The sequence below is a fragment of the Calliopsis andreniformis genome, chromosome 8, assembly GCF_051401765.1.
Source record: "Calliopsis andreniformis isolate RMS-2024a chromosome 8, iyCalAndr_principal, whole genome shotgun sequence".
Taxonomy (NCBI): domain Eukaryota; kingdom Metazoa; phylum Arthropoda; class Insecta; order Hymenoptera; family Andrenidae; genus Calliopsis; species Calliopsis andreniformis.
Window position 1 is genome coordinate 10,157,119 of NC_135069.1, and position 20,465 is coordinate 10,177,583.

General features: G+C 33.5%; 1 protein-coding gene across 3 annotated transcripts in view; it reads left to right on the forward strand.

Annotated features, from left to right (window-relative positions):
* Nucleotides 1–6,387: 6,387 nt before the first annotated feature.
* The window catches only part of Jus (EB domain-containing julius seizure protein), an 86,302-nt gene continuing 72,224 nt past the window's right edge, over nt 6,388–20,465 (forward strand). For all 3 annotated transcript variants that reach the window (XR_013002404.1, XM_076383039.1, XM_076383041.1), the window contains exon 1: nt 6,388–7,125. Coding sequence is in view for 2 of the 3 variants with exons in the window: in XM_076383039.1 (XP_076239154.1) it covers nt 6,861–7,125 (265 nt within the window). In the remaining variant the exon portion in view is untranslated. The remainder of the gene's footprint in view (nt 7,126–20,465) is intronic.

Here is a 20,465-nt window from a genome sequence, read left to right on the forward strand (position 1 = left end):
TTATACTTGAATATTTTAACCTTACAGGGATGACGTACGCCAAATTGACTCCTATTACTAGTGCTGATCTATGTCAAATTGACTCCGTATCACTACAATAGTGGTGATTTGATTTTTAAACCTTCTTTCAAGCATTTCGTAAATAAGTTCGTAGTTACTTTATCGAGTTTTGATATTCTCTCTTTTTTCTCTCTTTACAATAATGTGATTCCAAAATTGCTCAATCAGATTCAAATATAAGTATTCTGTAAAATATATACTCAAATAATGATTTTCATTGATAAAAACACTTAACTTAAAACTTAGTTTTTACGATTTTTAAAAAAAGTGTGCATTGAGAGATTAAGCAAGATTCACCAATTATCCAAATGGGTACATATGAAACGTAATATACTTTACCCTTTGCACAGCAATTGTTAATAATGTTTCTATACCCACTCCTTATAAACCAAATAGTACAGTTTCTCTTCACATCTCTGATAAAATGGTAAAGAATCTCCAGCTCACTAAATGATCTCAGAACGCGCTTCTAATATTCTCTAAGTTCGTTACTTATATCCACCCTCAAGTTCATAGCGAAAATACACTGTACGTCTTCGCTGTCAACTTTTTGTTTAACTTTTCTTTTCGTTACTATTATTAGTAACGAGCTGATCCTTGCGACCTACGACAAATAAGCAACACTTGGAGTATCTGGCTCTCCCTTAAAAGCCATTAATGTTAGCCTCCGCAACACAGGGGTTATCGGATGACCCTAACACTGCGATTAAAGATTAATGTTACCAAGTCTAATTGCCGAGAACAGAATTTGTTAGCGAGACGCTCTGCAACGTTGCGAGATGGAACAATAAATGATTGAAGTGAATCAAGTTTTAATGACTATCATACTTTAATGTCAATTATAGACATATGTGCGTTTGGTTGTTATTTCTTTATCTTTAAGAGAAACAGAATGTTGTTTGAGTGTTTGAGACTTGTCAAAGCTTGTGTAGGATTCATTTGTTATAAACTTATCGCTAATTTCCTTTTAAAAAAAAATTATTCTCTCATTCTTTCAATTTTAGTTTTGGTACTTCTGTGTGTTTTATTCTGTATTTACTTATCGTTACTAATTAGTAGACTACAAATCTTTATGCAATTAAGAGAAATTTCTATATGCAAGTAAATACAGATTTCATATAATATTAATGCAAAAATATACAAAATATTAAACGTTGCAAAAAACTTTAGAATATTTGCATGGTGAAACAGATGCATAATTAGGTTTCATTTCTGTAATCGTGTTTATGAAAATGTGAATTTGTGTAAACATCCGCGGTCTAGTAATTAGTATTTTCTCGTTATCAGCTCGTTGCTTTTTCGTCATTTTCTAAAATTACTTCAATAAGCGAATTTCGTTTTGTAATTTCTTATCGTCAAGTAGTGCATCTTTGACGATACAAAAGCGACGAGCCATTCACTATTGTTACATAAATAGGTCACAGAAGTAACCTATAATGACATAAGCTCGTGCCTAATTTTAAATTGAAAGCTTAAAGTTAAAAGTTATACTATAACCATGATTGAAAAATTAGTTATTAATCCTCAACTATGGACACCCAATTTTAAGACATGAAAATTCAGATTAAAATCTATTCACATTAAATAATTATGAAACTAATATGATGTTAATTGAAATGTAGAACAAAGTATGATATTTTATTCCTAATTTTCATTATATAGGTTTTCATATTTAAATAAAAATCAAAAAATCAATCAATCAATATTTAAGAGTTAAACATCATTTTAACATGTTTTTGGAGATGAATTTTACAAATGAAGTGTGGTTCTCTTACTCAAATCTTCTATTCTTATATAATTTAGTACAGTAATGAGTAATAATTAATAAATTGCACGTTACGTATGCATATATAGAGTCAAAAATAGTCTACAGCTAGTCAGGCCACTCTTAAGACTTAAACTTAAGCCTATAGGTATTTTGAATCACAGATCTGATGCTTGCAGTGACAAGATGTCGTTACAAGAACTAGAACGACATCGCATATTATATCGATATTGAAGTGGATTGACAAATACAAACTCACTCTCCGACAATTTGTCAATCGTATCCTTGGAATTCACAAAAACAAGATTTACTTCTCGCTATTCGTTAAAGGATTAAAGTGGCAAGGACATAGTTAATCTTCAAGGATCAAACGAAGCACTGTTCGAATGTACTTTCAAACGTTTTTCATCTAATAGACGTGAGCATACGTTGTTACATTTCTAATAAAAAAGCTGAAATTTATGAATTTTAAATTGAGTTAGAAGAACTTTATTTTCTAGTTTCTGGTCCCAAATCGCTCCAGGGACTACTCATCCCCAGTGTCTTCGCTTAGATTTGACAGTGACAGTTATGTCCATACTGCAACAATGTCATAGAGACAGTTACAAAAATTGGTACAAAATCATTTAGCCGAGGGCAGTAACAAGATTGACTTTTTGAAGCTCCGATAAAACCGTTTTGCGTCGTGCGTCACCAACTTTGGTTGACACGTTCGATTACTTTATCTCTACGCTCTTCCCTTGATATTGAGTTACGACTGATCGATATAGACGTAGAACTGATGGAATCTGAATGCAGGATATGGCGAATATCGAAAATCAGTAAAATATCGACAAATTTGAACGAATGCTGTAACCATTAATCCATTACGTAGTAGAGTTTCATAATGTTGCGCAAATAGACAACGCCTCATAGGTTCACAGGATATTCGACAATAGTTAGAGTTGATCGTATGTATTTCATTAAGGGTTGATCGTGTATGTCAAAATAGGACGAAAATCAGGAATGACGAAATTAAATTAGGAGCCTCGTTTCAGAGTTATTATTTGCTGGCTGTGTCTGACTTGGGGCTCATTCTACTGCAGACGTATATTAACCAGGTCAGTCATAGCGTAATCAGTAGAATAAGTCTCGAGCCAGACACAAGTCATGAGCATTTGAGGTGTTTTTTAATAATTAAGAATTCGAAAATAATGCTTGAAATGCAATCTCAACCATCATCATTTTCGTCTTATTTTAGCATGTGACATTACTCCTTAAAATATCTGATACTTGTTGAACACACTATACAGAGTCTTCAAAAGTAGGTGGGGAAGAAGTGATTTTTCACATCAGAATAAGAAGGATATGAATTCCAGAATTATAGTTACACTTTCACCTATTAAAAAGATCAGTTAATTGCATTTAACTATTGCATTTCTAGGTTCTACATCTAGTTCTTGTGTATTTTCTTTAACTGCAACAAAGAATATAGCATAACTTATTATTATAATTGGAATACTTAGTAACTGGATTGGAATATTTAATAAATTTAATACCTCTTTATGAGAGAAATCAGGTATCACTGTGTTCTGGATATGATAATTAGAGTATTATTTACTTAAACGATTTTATCGTAGATTAACGATGAGCTTTGTAATGAATTATGGGATATTGAGCAAACTATTATGATTCTTCATTTATGAAATTTAAATAAAATCTCTTCCTTATCTTTTAATTCTAAAATTCAGTAGATATTAACCGACTCAAAAATCTCCATTGTAAATCCATTTTTTATTACACATACATGATTCTGTCGAATTGATTATCTTTATAATAAGGCTATTTTCATTTGTTTGGTGAATAATTTTCCGATGTACACAAAGGTAAATAAATTTATTATGTTTCACGGAAATCTTTCTGATACAATTTCAAAATTATAAATTATAACCATCAGGATTTTCGTGGAAATTTATGAACTTTATCCGTTTACACATAAATCGATAATATTAATAATTCAGGACTTTTTTGTGAATAAATACTTATAAAGATACATACAGATTGAGTATTTTTTAATTTAATGTGGAGGTTTCAATAAAATATTCTAGTCGTCATATTAACTTCCTTCATTTAGGATATAAGTACTTAACGTTGCAATTACTTTGAAACGCAGGTTTAAAATCTAGCATAATGAGTGTAATATTTTTTATATAACTAAGAGAACTTAAACCGGAAATTAAATGAAATTCACTTTCACTGTAAGACACCTGCATTGAGTGAAGAGTAAAAGAAAAGACAAAAAATATTATACAACAATTTTTTTGAAAATATCAATTTTTCATACTTTAATCCACCTGTAAAGAAAGCAATAAAAGCAGGTTCAATTAATTTATCTACGTTATTTATAACACGAAGTTAGGTATTAAATCAATTTTTGTCTATCTTATTTTATTGAAATAAATTTTAATCAAAATTAATCATGACAGGTGCACATTCTCTTTTCTCATTATCTCTCATAGGTATCTATCATATTATAATAGAATTTACGAATCATTAATAACAAATTTTGTTGCTTAAATTGTTCAATAAAAAGTAAGGTCGCTATGAAAACGAGACACGTATTTTATGAGCGTTAAATCTTTTTCAGTCTAAAGGTTTTATCTAAACCATACAAACTGAACTGATTTTAAAAATGATACTAAAGCAAAATTTCGCATGATGTACAATTTTTAACATGACACTTCCATGCAAAATAGCGACCTTTTGCAGAATAGTCATCCAGATTTCATCGAAAAAATATTCTTCCTATAATAATGAAAAAATTAAAATTTAACAATTAATTAATTTAATCAATTAAGATTAATAAGTCTGATTGTAAAATTCATTAGATGTGTTCTGTCAAATACACTATTCGAGCTTTTGTTTTTCAACAGATAGGTATACATTAAAAGTTACTAACATAGCACTCCTAGATTTAAATATTCTACCATAAAAAAGCTCACAAAATTGTCAAAAATGATTAAACAAACGAAATAACTCTTTCAAACACGCAGTACGTACAACAACAGACAAATACTCGTAACTCCAGGTCACAAGGCACGACAAGCGTTTAACCCACAAAGCGATTTTAACCAGCTCTCTCGTAGTGTACTTCCAGAGATCAAACAGCCACGACCTCACCTTTACGCAAGCGTTTATATCTCTCCGTTCAAATCCAACACTCTCGCAGGAACTCATCTCCCACAAACCAGCCTAAAACCCAATAAAACTCCCATATCCTTCGTCCACCCGATGCACCACAGTTCCCACCGCGTCGTCATAAAAATCCATCCCACCCTGTCCCCCGTTTACGATCCATAGTTACAACGCAACCCAACGACAACCTATGTTCGTATCTCCGCTAATCCACGGTTGCGTCGTTAGGCAGTTGTTACAATGGATGCATTCTCTGAGGAACATGTCTGAACTTGGCTTGCTCCTACGATAAATAAGACTCGAATCACAGTGGATGTGTTTTCTGACGAATATGCCCTAATTATTTATCGTAAAGCGAAACAAGTTCAGACGTACTCGTTAAAACATCGTTCCTCAGAAAACGCATCTACTGTAACTATAGCCTCGATCAGACATATTTGTCGGTGTACAGTGGATACGTTTTCTAACCAACTGATGTTCTCGCGAATATGATTGAACCTGTCTCGCTGGTACGACAAACAGTTCAGACATATTGGTCAGACCATCAGTTCGCCAGAAAACGCATCTACTGTAACTATAGCCTCGATCAGACATATTTGTCGGTGTACAGTGGATGCGTTTTCTAACCAACTGATGTTCTCGCGAATATGTTTGAACCTGTCTCGCTGGTACGACAAACAGTTCAGACATATTGGTCAGACCATCAGTTCGCCAGAAAACGCATCTACTGTAACTATAGCCTCGATCAGACATATTTGTCGGTGTACAGTGGATGCGTTTTCTAACCAACTGATGTTCTCGCGAATATGTTTGAACCTGTCTCGCTGGAACGACAAACAGTTCAGACATATTGGTCAGACCATCAGTTCGCCAGAAAACGCATCTACTGTAACTATAGCCTCGATCAGACATATTTGTCGGTGTACAGTGGATGCGTTTTCTAACCAACTGATGTTCTCGCGAATATGTTTGAACCTGTCTCGCTGGAACGACAAACAGTTCAGACATATTGGTCAGACCATCAGTTCGCCAGAAAACGCATCCACTGTAACATCAGCCTTAGGCAGAGCCTACACTCCTCGTCGCTTGCGCGGCATGCACGAACCCCCCCACTTGGACCCCCCACCCGACGGGGCGACGACGTGTTCCTCACCTGGGATCATGCATATTTACGTCGTGGTGCGGAACATTGACGGCTGTTTCGCGAGGAATGACTCAGAAGCCCTGCGCCCCTGCGACATTCCGCGGAGGGGGTCGAGAAGGCAGGGGCTGTAACGCGTGCTGGCTCTCGCGTGCATTGCGCAGGACGTCGGCGCCCTGGCGTCGCGACCACCCCCCGACTCGGTCGCTGTTTGCTGGCTCCACATCGTGAACGGTCGGTCGTCGGGTACGCAGCATCGCAGACGTGGTGTCGTGTCGTTTCATGAGCGCCCGTGCGCCTCGTGCACGCGTATTCCCGAAGAGTCAGAGAGCTGAGCGAGTTGCGTCCGAGAGTCCTGGATCGCTGGGGTGTCGAGGATAGGCAGGGGTAGCGGTGTCGGTGTGGTTCCCCGATCAGTTACCGTGATTCTCAGTGTTCGCGGACAGGCAGCGAGGGAGGGGAGCTGCGGCAGAAGCGGCTCGATCGTTCCCATGAACCTTCTTTCCGCGGTCGCTTGACTCGCCAGGTCAGGGGCTGTGGCACGCGGGGCCAGGACGGCAGGGGAGGCCTAACGAATTTGGTTGTTCGTCTGCGTGAAAGGTGTCGAGGAACGTGCGGAGATATGCGCGCCCTATCGATCACGCGGCCTGATCGCTCGGATATGTGATACCGGAAGTAGGTACGGCAGGCTTGACCTGCGTGCAGGTGCTCGCACAACGTATGCGTATTGAGGGGTGTCGAGGGAGAGCAAAAAGGGTGCGCGAGAAGTGCCGCGTGTCAGGGCCAATCGTGAAGATGCACGCCACCGACGCCGTCGCTGCGACGGCGTCCCTGCCGTCATCCACGTCGTCCATCTACACCTCCAAAAAGTTCAACTCCGCCGCGAGGCTCGTCTGCACGATCTTCGTCTCCTGGTGGATCGTCAAGGATCAGTTTGCGCTTGGCCTATCCGACCTGCCGTCACTGGAGCTGACCACGGTCGAGGGTGAGCTATTCGTTTTGTACCTGCTCACACCATGTGTCGCTATGCTTCGTTTCACCTGCTTCATTTTTTCTTATGCTCTTTGAGATAATCCAGAGACGCTGCAGCGTCTCGACACCGAACAAGTTGATTAGGTAATTTAAATGGTGACGGATTTGGCGGGTCGTGGACGAAGGGGTGGCCAGGGAGTTAACAGGGGGATGGTTTATGGAAATGAGGATGGTGTGTTATTGGAGGATTAATGTGTTATCTGGAAGTACGGTTGCGTAGTTGGGAAAGACTATGTATAGCGTTCCTTCGATATAGGTTAATGGCACAAGTACTATCTGCTGGCTAATAGAGAAGAATATGGGTTTAACCCATTCGTCTCAGATTTAAGTGCTTGACAACTACTCTGAAAATCGAAATTATTTATTTTGTTTATTACCTCGCAAAGGCATGATGAATTCAATTTATCAAGTGATGTAAATCTATGTTTCCTGCTGGTAACTTGCTTTTCTCTTGTCAAAGATGTGAGTTAGGATATACACAAATAAAGCTTGTTTGCTTCAGATAATTTCAAGATGTGGTGTGTATGATCGAGCTTATATCGAGGGAATATATTTTTGCAGTTTGGAATATTTTAGAAAGTATAGTTTGTGATATTGTATTTCGCAATTGTTTATGATTTTTCTAAGAGTTTTTATTCTAGCGTTCAAGTGAACACTGTAGGATTCGAGTCTTCATGTTATTATTAAAAATATTATATTTTTTAATATATTATCAGTTTATGCAATATGCACACTTACAGAATTCTGTAAGTGTGTAATTATGGAGATATATTTTATAAACATTAATACATGTCTATTATCTCTGTATATAAATTCTTTTAATCAAGGCATTTAATAAACACTTTTAAATTCACAAAAATTTATAATTGTGAATGATAAATAATAGATTTACAGTTTTGGAACATTCCCAGCAAAGTGACCGGTACCGAAATTCAACTTGTTATACACCAATCGATTTGTTTTGACGCGTACATTATGGAAACAAAAGAGTTTTTTAGCGGAAATTTATTTTAATGGAGAAATTTCATTGCAAAATCTTCATATAGCTGTCACTACTCTTAGTACGGTAACCATCTTCCCTGTGTACACCAAGCTCACTGCATTCTGGCCGCACCAACACATATACACGCAGGAGTGTTTACCCCCACCGCGGAATTCGGCAATCAGCACTATCTGGCGACGTTTAAAATAACTAATGCCAGTCTCCTATGTCGTTCTATTGTGATAGGTATGAGACGACGTAACCCCGCCAAAATCTTACTACGTTAACAGACGGATATTTCTGTCGCATTAATATGAACATGTTAATGTCCATCATTTATGAAAAGTTCTCGTCTGATACACTTCTCATTTACGTGTCAAATTAAATTTATCAATTTATGTGGCAATATAGAAAATAATAAGAAACTCCAGAATCATTTATTCATAGAGTAAGAAGTTCAATATCGTTTATATGCGATAAAAGTAACACAACCCAGGAAATATGATGTACAAATTACAGTCATAAAACAGTTTAACATAAGGTATATCTTGGTAAACATATTCTTCTGAGTTTTCTCCAATTTTGTAGCGTGTCACTTTTATCGCGTAGGAGCAATGTATAACATTTGCCTTATGACCGAAAGCATAGGTCATTTGAGTAATATTGTTACTGTTATTTCCACAAACCTGAGAAAATCGTTTATTTCTTGAACTTCATCCCTTGTTAAAATAGTATAAAAGGCATCGAAAGGTTACATTAACAGGCTTAACCTGGCATAATCTACATACATGTGTATCCCACCACGCTAAAAAGAATCTAGCCCAGACCTAACTCTAGTCTACCTAGAACCTACGATAATTGAAACAAATTAAAATGGAACCAACCTCGCATCGTTAAGTCGTTCGATATATCGATCGCACACTTCACTTGCATCGATAAAAGTACAAAACATCATACCGCGCATGCGTGTAACTGACATGTACACAAGAAAGATGGCTACTGTAATGAGAGTAGTGACAACTATATGAAAACTTTGCAATAAAATTTCTCTGTTCAGATACATTTCTCTTAAAAAACTCTCTTATTTTCGTAATATACACATCGAAACGAATCGATTGGTGTATAATAAGTTGAATTTCGTGTTCTGTCACTTTACTGAGAATATGCTACAGTTTTCATAAGTGTTATATTTTCTAAAATATTACAATGCTTATAGTATACATAGACTTTTATGACTAACTGCACCTTAGGCTATAAGTCTGCTAAATTTTATCAACAAATTTTTATTTATGTGAAAGTTACGACCAATTATACAGAAAGAGTTCCAGGTGAAAAGTTAACTAAATCTTTTGAAATAAAAAACAAAGACGATTTATGATCTACATTAATTTTACCATTACTGCATTTCCTTGACAAGGTTGATATCTTTAAATTATTTTCAGAATTTGAAAAATGAAAACAAGAACCAATTTGGAGATATATTTAACGATAACAATACACTGATGTAGTTGTTAAAAAACTCTTATAATTAAATCAGCAATTCATCTCATTAAAAATTTTAATATTTTTATCACCATTTGATTACATTTTTTCTGAAATGTTTTATTGCATCACGTTCTCATACAAATACTATTAACAACCTAAAATGCCAATAACAAATGCAATTCAATACATAAATCACATTCATTTCGTATTGGTGTCTTTACAACCCCGAGTGATAAAAGTTAATTAAGTAACTTTAAAAAGATAAACTATTTTTATTTCTAATTGTAAATATAGAAATTTTTATTGCTTATAATTTCTGTATTACTTACTTGTATAAGTAAGATATTATTTATAAAAATATTGTGGGTGCTTGTACAAGTGAAATAAACTTCGTATAAGATTTCAAATCTTTGGATAAAGAAAGCTTATGCCTATAGATATAACAAAAATGTAATACATGTATAGTGGAATATACACATGTGTTTTTAAACAATATAGGTATAAACTTTTAATAGTGTTACACATTGATCATAAAAAAATTGTAAAGAGAAGATCACAATCTTAACACATCAATATCTTCACTTATACATAAATAGCTACTTATTCTAGATGATGTATTAAAATTTCCCGATAAAACTGGTATGAAACATATTTAAATTACACAACTATACATTTTTTCACTAATTTAATACTTTTGACTGAACTAATATTTTTAGCATTACTCTTCATTTAATTTCAGTAACATGTGGTTCCTTCCAAAAATAAAATTCAGAAACTACAAGCTACAAACTAGACTTAGCAAAAATTCCTATTTTCTTCACTTAATTCTGTAACCGCTCAATTATATTCTCCATTGAACCTCATTAAATCGATTTAAATAAACACTGATTTTAACTAACACTGTACTGACAACGATTCTTTCTACAATTTCATTCGTTCGACGCCGAGCAACTATTATTACACTTGGAGCAATTCTACGCGTCCTTTTATATCCAAAGATATCTTCTACATGAAACATTTTTTAAATTGGTGTCACACACATGCTCCCGATAAAAACAGTAAGTCATTTGCACGATCGGACACATACGTGTTTATTTACAACTGACCCATATATGTTTTACGACCTCTCAAACTGTGTCGCTGATCCGATAATCCTGAATGCATGTCGATAAAACGCAGCAAACCGAGCGCCGCATCGATTCCCAGAGAGCAACGTCTTCCCTACGTGTCCACGCTATCGGAGCTTGCAATAATTATTTGGCTCGAAATCCGCGCGCGCATGATCATCGCTCGCTGTTAAACATATCTTTATCGATCAAATTTCATTGTCCCCCCTCGAGTAAAATGCCGCAGCGTCATACGAAAGTCGGCCAGCCACGAAAACTGTGGAATTTTTCGAAGATTGTCTTCGGAGTTGTACGCCACCCCCAGATTCGCAACATCAATCGGCCGTTGAAGAGCCTCGGTTTATTTCCCCTTTCTACTTTGTGCCCCCATTTGCCTCCCTATTTCCTGGCGAATAAGCCCAAGCTTCCTTTCTTCAATCGTTAAAGCCAAGCGAATTGCCCGTGCAATATCTCCGTATTCCGCGAGTCCCTTCAAGATTCGTCGATCTCGCGTTAATCTCTTAATTCCTCCATGTCACGGATATTGCTGCAGGACATTTTAAACGGAAATTTAGTATAGCCGTTTCCGACTCTCGTTCCAAGCGAATCGATAACCCGTTTAACGTGACTATTCTTTCAGGAAGATAGCCTTTCTACTCGTTTCCTTATTTGTCGGCTGTAGTTTTAGTCCTCAGCTGATGTGGCGTTGATATTACACGAGGTGTTACATATTTTTCTGTTGCACACTTTGGCAGTGTGTTGTACAAGGAAGGATAAGACAGAAGGTTATGTGACAAGAAGTCCATAGATGCTTTGTTAAGAAGTTGTCACAAAAATACGTCTTGGGACGTTGGTTGAGGTGAAGTAAAAGTAAAGTAATTCTACTTTATTTTAGGCTGAGGCTGACTATTGCAAGGGTCAATGTTGCCTGCGACTACGCTTGGCTCCTTGGACCCTTTGTCACGTGTCATAAACATTTCGTTTGCACGCAAACAGATGAAGAAAAAGCAAACATGCTTCGTAGAATGAACCGCATAAAGGTACATCATCTGATCTAAATTCAGATTTAATTTTTGTCACGTCAAACAATGTGAATTCAACAATATGAAATGTGAAGAATATGGTAATGCTGTTTCTTTCACAAGGGAAGCACCCCAAGTTGTTAACTCCAATTTTAATATACTTTGCAGAATGATAGTATGCAAATTGCAGATTATTATTGAATAATTTTGAAAATAAGAGCAATTAAAATAGCTTTTCTAGAAGAAGCAAAAAGGTACAAGTGCAAATAAAAACAGAAACAAAAAACTGAGCGACTGGGATTCAAACCCAGGATATGCAAATTCCGAGACAAACGACTATGTAATAGACTTCTCTAACACTACTTCAGAACCAGTTTGTTGCAGTTCTGCTACGTGAAGAAGGTACGAAACTGGAATTGTCCCCATCTTCAGAACTAATAATTACATCTAGTATCTGTATTAGCAATCTGCATACTATCATTCTGCAAAAGCACATTAAAATTGGAGGCGACAACTTGGGGTGCTACCCTTGTCGGTTCAATACAAGACAAAACAAAACTGAAATTAAGTTCATGATACAATGTATAACTTGCTCTCCTATAGACCCAGCACTGCAAAAACAATAAAGGTATCCTAATCTACATGTTTATGTTGTTTAACATAAACATTACGTATCTCGTTTTGCCCTGTACTAAATTCACAGAAATTATCATATTTTTGTTATAACTTCTTAACAATCTTCCTCGCGATCAAAGAACTTCATTTATGGACCTTTTGTTACATAATATTTTAGTCTCATTTTTACTTATAGATCACACTACTGAAGTATGTATGGAAGAATATTGGACACCTTCTATAATATTGTTCATTTGCTGCAGCAGTGGTGTAACTGAAAAATCATGATTTTCCAGAATAAGAGATATCGTCATTTAGTGCAAGAAGCATTCTTTCAAACAGCAACATTTGAATTGTGTCATTGTTGCCGCAAGTGAGAGATTTGGTAGGATCGATGCTGTTCCATCAAAGAAAATAATTTAGAGCAAGTGTACACATAGACTTAAAATTCAAACCTATATTATACTTCTGACTCAAGCAGTTTCGAGAGTGATGTTCGAGAAAAATGGACAATGACTGTATTGAAAGAAACTAAATACAGATTCTCATAGTTATAAGATAACAGTGGTGGTAGAAAAATAATTGAAAGATTCTAAAACGAAAGAATGATTTTCAATTATTGTGAGCACTTCCAAAACTGTTTGGACTTCTGGAATATAAATGTTTCCATTAAATCCATTAAGTGTACGAAACATGTACAGACTCCTACACATCGTGAGAAAATAATCACGCCTTATAACACAACTATTATATTTTCTTTCCTTATTTTCTATTCCTTTTTCTGCTTTCACATTTCCTTTCAATAATGACGAGTTCCTCCAAGACTAAAAGTTGAAAGATGAGAACTCGTATAGCGAACCTTGGTGTAGCGACAGAGTTCAGCAACATTAGTATCGAGGGATCCATTCTTTGAAGCCGTGAAAAACGATAACAGGTTTCAAATATCATAAAAATGTTTTCCAAGCAAATAATCGTAGAGGATGTGTGCCCCAGATTGCATTGTTTGTGCTGTTGGATGGTTCTTTTCGATGCGGGAATCACGATACTAAGACGGTTATATCGATCGCTGAAAAGAGAAGACTCTCCCCATCACTGCTGTACTCACTTTTGCCTTAATGGATAAATTCTATCAATTAAGAGCCTTGAAAGCTTTCTCAGGGAACATCGAAACCTTTACGCTGTGAAATATATTTTACAGTATCCACAGTATCCAGTATCAGTTATTTACATACGGGTAAATAAAAAAGTTGCAGAAATGAAAAATAAAATTAAAAAAATATATCGTTCAAATCAATTCGATTGCATGGTGACGATTTTGCTTATTATTAATTTCAATAAAAGCACGTTTCGTGAGAAGATATTTTCCAAAGTAAAGAGGATAATTAATCAGAAATACGAAAATAATAAATATAATTATATATAAATGTTTCCTGAATACAGAAATTCATATTTTGATAATTTTCGAGCTATATTTTGTACTGTATTGTAGTCGAATGAATCGATAGCATAATTTCAAATGTACCTTCGATTACAATGTGGTTTCATATCGTCTGCTGGATAGTGGTTACCACGTCTGTATAGCGCGCCAGCGGTACATTTACAAAATTGCACTGGGGTAGGGGCTGCAGTTATTGTTGCAGTAAAATGTTCAATTTTATTCGGTGCTGCCCGATAGCGTCAATGTTTACGAAGATAATTGAGCATATTTTGTCCTTCAAATGCTATGTCAGAATTTTGATTTTATTTTAAAGTGAAATAAAATGAAAACTGATATAAAATGAAGATTTATTTACTCGTTTATAAATTAAATTGAACTTGTTAAATTATAGGATAAAACAAAGTATGTTGCAAACTTTTTAACAGAAAATAGAATAAAATCAAAACTTATGAAATAATGTCAATTATAATAATTATGATAGTAATATATTTTTATTAGGTAGAACTAAATGCAGAAATGATGTTATAAATCTCTCGTACATGGATTGCAACATAGAAAAATAATTTGTCCTAGTCTAATTCATGAAATACATTTTCAGCAAATGAGATTTCATTTTCGAGAAAATTAATTTTAGAAACTCGTTAATTGGATGCATACTTTTTTATATTTTCTGGAATGTATTTTATACTTTATGTATCATTAATGTTAGATGTAACAAGAGGAATTTTTAATTAATGAAACTGCATCAAATTATATTTGCGTTCTCTTTCAAATATTGTACTTAATACTTTTCAAAAGAATCTTTGGAGCACTTTCATCATCCTTTGTGATTCAAACTAGTTTATAAAGATGATAGCAGTAATATAGTATTTGCGTACCAAAAATGTTTTAGAGATTTATCTTTCTTCATTATAAGCTACAGATGTAGAATCCTTCTAGATTCCCAAATCAAATTTATACCGATAATATTCTTAAACATCTTAAAATATTTAAACATATTATGGTTATAGATAGATATTATGGTTATAGATAGATATAAGCTTCTCTTTTTTGGAATATTTATTCCTTCATCCTTCCAATTATTTCTGATGTATAATTCATTATTCCTAATCCACAATGAATGATTAATAATACAAATTTCCAATTATATTGAGCTGTTAAGTCATTATTTAAGTTTCATAACAAGAATTAGACTAATGATTCATGGCTTAATAATACTTACATCACGCGTACTAGTAATTTAAGTAATTCATTTTGCTCTTATACATGAATATCACGGTATTAAGTAGACATGGTTTAGAATATTTAAATAAACAAGATCAGAACACGAAGTGATGATCAATTCTTCATAGTAAGTACATTCTAAATCATTCCAGAATTTATCTCATATGCACTGTTTTCTTCCAAAATTCTCTTATCTTTTGGCGTATCATATCATTGACATCTCAAGAGTGGCTTCATGCCAAGTTAAACCTAAACAAACCCCAAACGAGTTCGTATTGGCTGTTTCCTCAGGTATCGATGGAGAAGCATCAGGTAGCGAATATGTATTCGATACATCTTTATGAAACACTTCGAGCCTCGTGTGATACGAACTGTGGGAAAAGTGGCAATTCGTAAGCGAATAAGAAATGTTATCAACCTTAAACCCTATACATTCTTCAAGATATCTTCCTCACTTTCAAATTACAAAAGCAATATAAAAATAGGGCTTTCTCAAACTTCATTTATCTTACTGTAATACCTACCAAAGAACATTATATTATATGTACGTACGTAGAAGAGTTTCACAGAATAAAATCAAAACTACTTTGTTAATATCAAATACAAATAATAAAATACATTTTTGTTCTTGGAAGATACTTAACCCAGACCTAACTCACTTTAAAAAGCAAGATTCAAGTGAACAATGTCTTGATCAACAAGACTTTTATTTTCATTTTCAAATGAGACTGTTTGAAAAGCAAAGTATAGAAATATTCATAAATATGTATAATGGAAAGAAGACTAAATTACATTCGAAAACCTTGAAATCCTATAGATATTGTTACAAACTAAACTGACAAACAGTTCAGTTACTAAACTAAACTGTTGTAAAAAATTTTGAAAGAAAACTGGAAAAGTAAACAATGATTTTCTACAATGTGTTTCTTTATAATGTAATATCACAGGAAATACAGTATTTCCTCAGTTCATAGCTATTTCTATAAATTCTTGGACCTCTGTAGCTTATCCTTACTTATCTTTTATCGCATGTTTCTTACTTCATATGTCCCACTTTCTCGTTGGTAATAAGCTACGAACTTATAGTAAAAGAATACTGTAATCAGTATAGTAAACATGGAAAGAAATAAACGCAGTTTTCTTAATTAAGGGAGAATTAATGTATAAGTAATGGTATCAATGTGAACTTTTCGATAAAATCTAGCTATTTTAAGTTTCGCCATTCCTACTCATCGATCAGCAACATTTCGTGATGCGTTCTCTTATGCTACTGCACGCTATTACAATTCTTTACCCGTGAACATATCTACACATGTACGATCATATTTTCTTCGCACGATGCATTTTAACAAGCGCTATGAAATTTATATGAATGTTTCTTCATCAGGGTTAGATTTAATAGCGGTGAATTATTTTTACTGGATCCTGCTCGTGGACATTTATACACAGTCCGTGCTTTATTATTTTGTTTCATTAGGAATATATATAATTATATATTCCTAATATATATAATTATAGGAATATATATAATTATATATAAATATATATAATTATATAAATATATATAATATAATTATATAATTATATAAATATATATATTTATATATATAAATATATATAAATATATATAATTATATATATATATTATTAAATATATATAATTATATATATATATTATATATAATTATATATATTCCTATAATTATATATATTCCTATAATTATATATATTATATATATTCCTAATATATATATAATTATATATTCCTATAATTATAATTCATTCTAAATTTTATATTCTCGTATATCGCATACATCCATCATTGTATACAATAATGTTGTAAAAAATGTTCAAAAACATTGACTATGTTCAAATCGTTTAAGAAGTCCAATTATACAAAATAACTGTAATTATTAATACCTCATCAATTATCTACATATCCTCTAATTAAAATTTGAATTTTCTTTAGAAAAGTCTCAAATTCTTTAGAAAAGTCACTAATACACTCATCTACGAAATACAAACAATTAACACTGACATTCATTTCCAACCATTTCATTGAAGAAATAATCATTCCACAGTCACTATTTAGTTAGTAATTATTAATACCTCATCAATTATCTAGATATCCTCTAATTAAAATTTGAATTTTCTTTAGAAAAGTCTCAAATTCTTTAGAAAAGTCACTAATACACTCATCTACGAAATAAAAACAATTAACACTGATATTCATTCCCAACCATTTCATTGAAGAAATAATCATTCCACAGTCACTATTTAGTTAGTAATTATTAATACCTCATCAATTATCTACATATCCTCTAATTAAAATTTGAATTTTCTTTAAAAAAGTCTCAAATTCTTTAGAAAAGTCATTAATTCACTCATCTACGAAATACAAACAATTAACACTGACATTCATTTCCAACCATTTCATTGAAGAAATAATCATTCCACAGTCACTATTTAGTTAGTAATTATTAATACCTCATCAATTATCTAGATATCCTCTAATTAAAATTTGAATTTTCTTTAGAAAAGTCTCAAATTCTTTAGAAAAATCATTAATTCACTCATCTACGAAATAAAAACATTTAACACTGACATCCATTCTCTACAATTTCATTGAAGAAATAATCATTCCACAGTCACTATTTAGTTAGGGGCGGTGAAATAGTAATTACGCAACTGGTAGCAAGGGTGCACCAATTTTAACGTGACACAATTAATCAAAGAGGCGTTCAACGTAAAATTCGATGCACGTGTAGCCTTAACACCCTGCAGCATGGCTCAATCGAACATGTTCCAGTTTTCATTGTTGCCTAGAACAGACTGTTGTAGTTTACTCGTCGCTGGTTCAACCAACAAAATACGCTCTGCGATATCGTGCCTTGATACAATTTCCGTGTATGACAGCGGTGCGTGCAGGGATTACCTTGACGAATGTCGTCGGCTGTGTGCCAATCAATAGAAAATGATATTATGTTGCGAACCATCAGACTCCTGGCACCCTTGAATTTCTGCGACGCAGTTGCAAAACTGAACGTATATTCGCAGGCATTAAGCGAATTCGATGCGATGCAGAACAATTAGGTGACTCAACCGTGCCTGTCTGCATTGTAATTGCGCCTAGGGACTTTGTCTAGTAATTCTCTGTCGAATAATCAGAAAAATAGGACTCGCGTAATTTGCCTCTGTGGCACAAAAAGGTCTCCATTAGAGTATTGAGGCCCAAAGTTATGACAAGATGATATTAGAAAACGTAAATATGTAGATTGTACAGGGTGTCCAAGAACTGATGGTACAAGGGGCGTGATTCTACATGAAAAAATAAGTATTAGCTTGTCCTAAGTGTGCATGCGTATAGGTTACTTGTCAATATTTCTGTAGGACAATTGTAAATGTTTTAGAAATAATATTTATTCAATGTTAATTCGTAAATTTGATCGAATGTGAGATGGTGCTTGATGTGTATTTTTTCTTTTAAAATTTATTGTCACATCAAATGCTGCTTGTTATCATCAAGAAATGTAGATACTAAGTTGTATTTGTTACTGTGGGAAGTACAAATGATGAGGAATTTCTATTTCTGTGTTTTGTTTAAATATCTGCAAGCTAATTTGTGCATGAATAATTCAAATAGCAATGTTACGATAAACGAGAAAAAAAAGAACAGGAAGAAATTCTACGAAGATACGTGTCATTTGTAAATTTTATTAGGTATCTTAAATTTATTAAACTGCTAATTACAAAATGTAAGTCTCTGTAAAATCTACATTTATTTCTTTATTTATCAGTATTAATTTATTTAATTTTCTCATCGCAACACATAATGCAAATTAGATCAACACAGACGTTATAATTGATTTTTATTTTTATTATTAATTTTCTGAATTAATTTTATCACTGAACCATAAGTTTTCAATGAGATTCATATCTGGTCTATTTCTAGGCTAATTCTGGACTATGGAAGCAGTTAGACGTAGTTTTCATTTAGATATACCACACGTTTAGAATAACATTTGACTATTAACTCTTTCAGGTATACAGGGAACATTAAATTTCACCTACCCGCTGCGCAATTAGTATTCCCATTTATATACATAATTGAAAGTCGCGACGAAGTGGTTAATAATTAGGTTTCATTATTCGATATAGGTTTTATACAGATATTTTTAAAATTAAGAATTACTACATAGAAATTTTAAACGACGTTTTTCAAGCAATTAAAATAATAAGTTTACAAAGTATAACAGTAGCAAATTTTAAAGAATATTAAAAATGCTACACTATTAAATGTTGTTTATCTATAAATAAGTAAGAAAATCAATATTTCCCTACCGTAAGCTCAGGTTTTCTGATAATGATTTTATAGGAAAAAGGCGATTTTCAAAAGCTAACAATAAGTAATTTCTATGCTGGTTAGCCTACTTTATTTTATCAAGCGTACGTGGTTAGATGAATACAATGCATTCTAAACAACAATAAATAATTGTAATAATTTTTTAATAATATGCATACTTATATTGTTTCATTCATATTTCAACGCATTTATGTAAATATTTTTCTGATTCCTACAATTTTGTGGAATATTTCCTAAAATATTATTTTCTTCTAAAATTTTCATAGTAATTTTAGCTTTATGTTCATGGTTATTGTCTTATTAAAATACGTAATTGTCTTTTAATTCTATTTTGACTGCAGAATTGAAAAATTCCTTTTTAAAATATCTGTATACCTAATTGCAGTGCCTTTATTATTAATAATTACAAAAATTACCTATCCCTTTTTGTTACTTTTTTAAAATGATCTAGCTTCCTAAAAATTTTAAATTTCTAAATTCGTGTCAAAACAATAAAAAAACGTCTCATCTCACAGTAACATCTTCATTCATTTTCCCAAATTCAAATTCTTTGGAGGGAGAGCGTTAACATATTTTCCGAGCTTCAAGGCGACTGATATTTATATTTGAAAAATTAATAGCAAATGATAAGAAATGAAATAACGACTTGGTCGAAAGGAATAACCTAAACATCCAGTAAAATGGAACCGTGGAAAACGTCATGGTTAAATTTGTTCAAGCGTTTCCCTAAGAAATCGCAATCGGAAAGAAGAGACCTTCAGAAACAGGATTATGCAGCAAATTTCATTTGGTCGAAGCCCGCAAGAAAAGCGAGTATATAAGCCCTGTCGATTAAAGTCTTCGATTCGCTCGCTGCATTTACATTTTGCGTACCGATGCGAAATGGAGCGTAGACTATTGAACCATTTTTCAAGTTTATGGGCTGCTGAGAAACAATAGCTGAAGCTCTGCTGCCACTGTTTGACCCCTGCTGTCACATTCATTACTTTAAGATGATTTCGTTTCTTCGACGAAGAATTTATAGGGAAAAAATTTGAATAAATAATAGAAACTACTTA